Here is a 2120-nt window from a genome sequence, read left to right on the forward strand (position 1 = left end):
CACATATGGGTTATGTTCTGCCATTAGATCTTTTCTAATGGTTTGAACTCCTTAAGCTATGCAACAATATTTACAAATTTGAAAGGCTTACAAACCACTTACAATATTAGAGCTGAGATGAACGTGCCCTGCAAGTGTAGGTATAATAGTGGTCCTTGCACGATATCTATTGTCACTGAGATGAGAAGACGATAAGGACTAGAAGAATTGTGCAATTACCATCTTATGTTTGGTTTATATATTGATGTTATTATTTGTCGCCAAGGTGAAAAGCTGGTATGCTGATATGAAAATCTATCTGGAGATTCAAAAATCGGTCGGCACAAAAATCAAGCTGGTTGATCAAAATATTTATTATAATCTCGTGGCGGTAACGATGGTTGCTTATAAAAGCGACAAAAGAATCCACATCTACTTGGTGTAGTCCCTATCCTCACCAAGAAGTTGTCTTATCCAATCACCACTCTCAAGAGATGTGCCTCTCTCACTAGAAGAAGTTGGACCGAAAGGAAACATATCTGTTTCTGCAGATGGAGAATGTGGAGCTTGGTTAAAAGAGAATTGAATATGTAAACCAATGAAAGTGTTCTGTAATGCCTAAAAGTGGTAACCTGTATTGTTTTCAAAGGCTGGCGTAAGCTCGATATGGCCAAATAGAGAAGACTGAAGCAGAAGCGGTGAATCTGGATCAGTACTATTTGTTGCCTGTTTTTCACCTGATGATCCATATACAACTGACTCCAACAACCCAGAAGATGGACAATCTGTGAGAGGGGACTGAACTAAAGTTCTGTCTGACTCAACTGCCGGCATTGGGTTAGAGTGTTGCGTTTCCCAATCGCCAGGAGGGTCAAAACATTGGAATGAAGGGAGCTCCAACTTCTCGGCCTCGGGCTCAGAAGGAGGAGAAGAATACGTAGTAGCATTGCCAAGCAAATGACTTTCTGGTACAACATGGAACTGTTTCTGGTTCCAGAGCTGAGCACTTTGCTCGTTGGTAGCATAATCACCCGTGTCAAGAAAATCTGTTTCCTGTTCCCTAACGCGTTTGCGGTTAGGCGACATGTAAGGAGATCCTATCAAGTTGTACATATTAGGCTGAAAGGAACAGTGTTTCATCATGTTACCCATGGGAACATTGCGAAGAAGCACCGACTGGTAGTTATTGAGTTGTAGGTACTTGAAGTCGAATTCAGGGATCTCGAGACAGTCTGGCTCCAATGACTCTTGACTATGATCTGAGTTTTGACCATTTTGAGCCGCTGCATTCATTGCTTGCTCCCGAACTTCGTCAGGGTAAATGGGTAGGCCAAGTCGCTGCAGTTTCTTCAGCCTCGTGTTCCAGAAATTCTTTATCTCATTATCTGTTCGGCCCGGTAGCTGAAAAGAAAAAGGAACACAAAAGATTAGAGGAAATGGTAAGAAGACAAGAGAACAGAGAAAGGTCACATACTTGTGCAGCCATTCGTGCCCATTTGTTACCCATAGAAGCATGAAGTTCAACGACACGCTGCTCTTCCTTGTCGGTAAAAGAGCCTTTTTTCAAACTGGGTCTCAGATGATTCACCCAACGAAGGCGGCAGCTTTTGCCACAGCGAGAAAGGCCAGAGTGCTTTTGAACAGCGTTCCAATTACCCTCACCATGTTTATCAACATAACCTATCAGAAGTTGGTCTTCAGCTGATGTCCAAGGCCCTTTGTGAAATGTTTTTTCTATTGCAAAATATTTGCCTGATCCGGAATCATGACCACCTTTACCCATCCCTGTGTGAGAGTTTCACCTAGTAGAAAATGCATTTCACAAGAAGAAAATAGGAAGACCCTTTTAAATAATTATTAATTTAACATAAAAAAATCTACAAGAAGATCAAATTAGAGAATGGTATATACTGCAATCAGAGACCGTATCCAGGGGAGATTTAAACACGTCTTTCGGATTTTTATCTTTCTTTTTTTTTGCTGCGAACATTTATGATAAAAAGGTATATGTTAGCGTTTTCTAGTCACTTGATACTAAACAAATGTAAGGAACAATTACGGGAAAAATAAAAATAAACCAATATTAATAAAATAGACCAAACCCTTTATAATTATAATTTACACTTATTTGGATGTAATCT

General features: G+C 40.1%; 1 protein-coding gene across 2 annotated transcripts; it reads right to left on the reverse strand.

Annotated features, from left to right (window-relative positions):
• Positions 1 to 329: 329 nt before the first annotated feature.
• On the reverse strand, positions 330 to 1769 carry LOC106341045 (transcription factor MYB104-like). Of its 2 annotated transcripts, none has more exons than XM_013779863.1 (3): positions 1454 to 1769; positions 612 to 1380; positions 330 to 518 (listed from the first exon to the last, which is right to left on the reverse strand). In XM_013779863.1, the coding sequence occupies exons 1-3, from the start codon at positions 1760 to 1762 to the stop codon at positions 412 to 414; spliced, it is 1185 nt and encodes a 394-aa protein (XP_013635317.1). In that variant the 5' UTR covers positions 1763 to 1769; the 3' UTR covers positions 330 to 411. The 2 variants fall into 2 exon arrangements, with proteins under 2 accessions (XP_013635317.1, XP_013635316.1); XM_013779862.1 differs by having other exon boundaries at positions 330 to 524.
• Between the last annotated feature and the right edge of the window lie 351 nt (positions 1770 to 2120).

This window comes from Brassica oleracea, chromosome C4 (assembly GCF_000695525.1).
Source record: "Brassica oleracea var. oleracea cultivar TO1000 chromosome C4, BOL, whole genome shotgun sequence".
Classification (NCBI taxonomy): Eukaryota; Viridiplantae; Streptophyta; class Magnoliopsida; order Brassicales; family Brassicaceae; genus Brassica; species Brassica oleracea.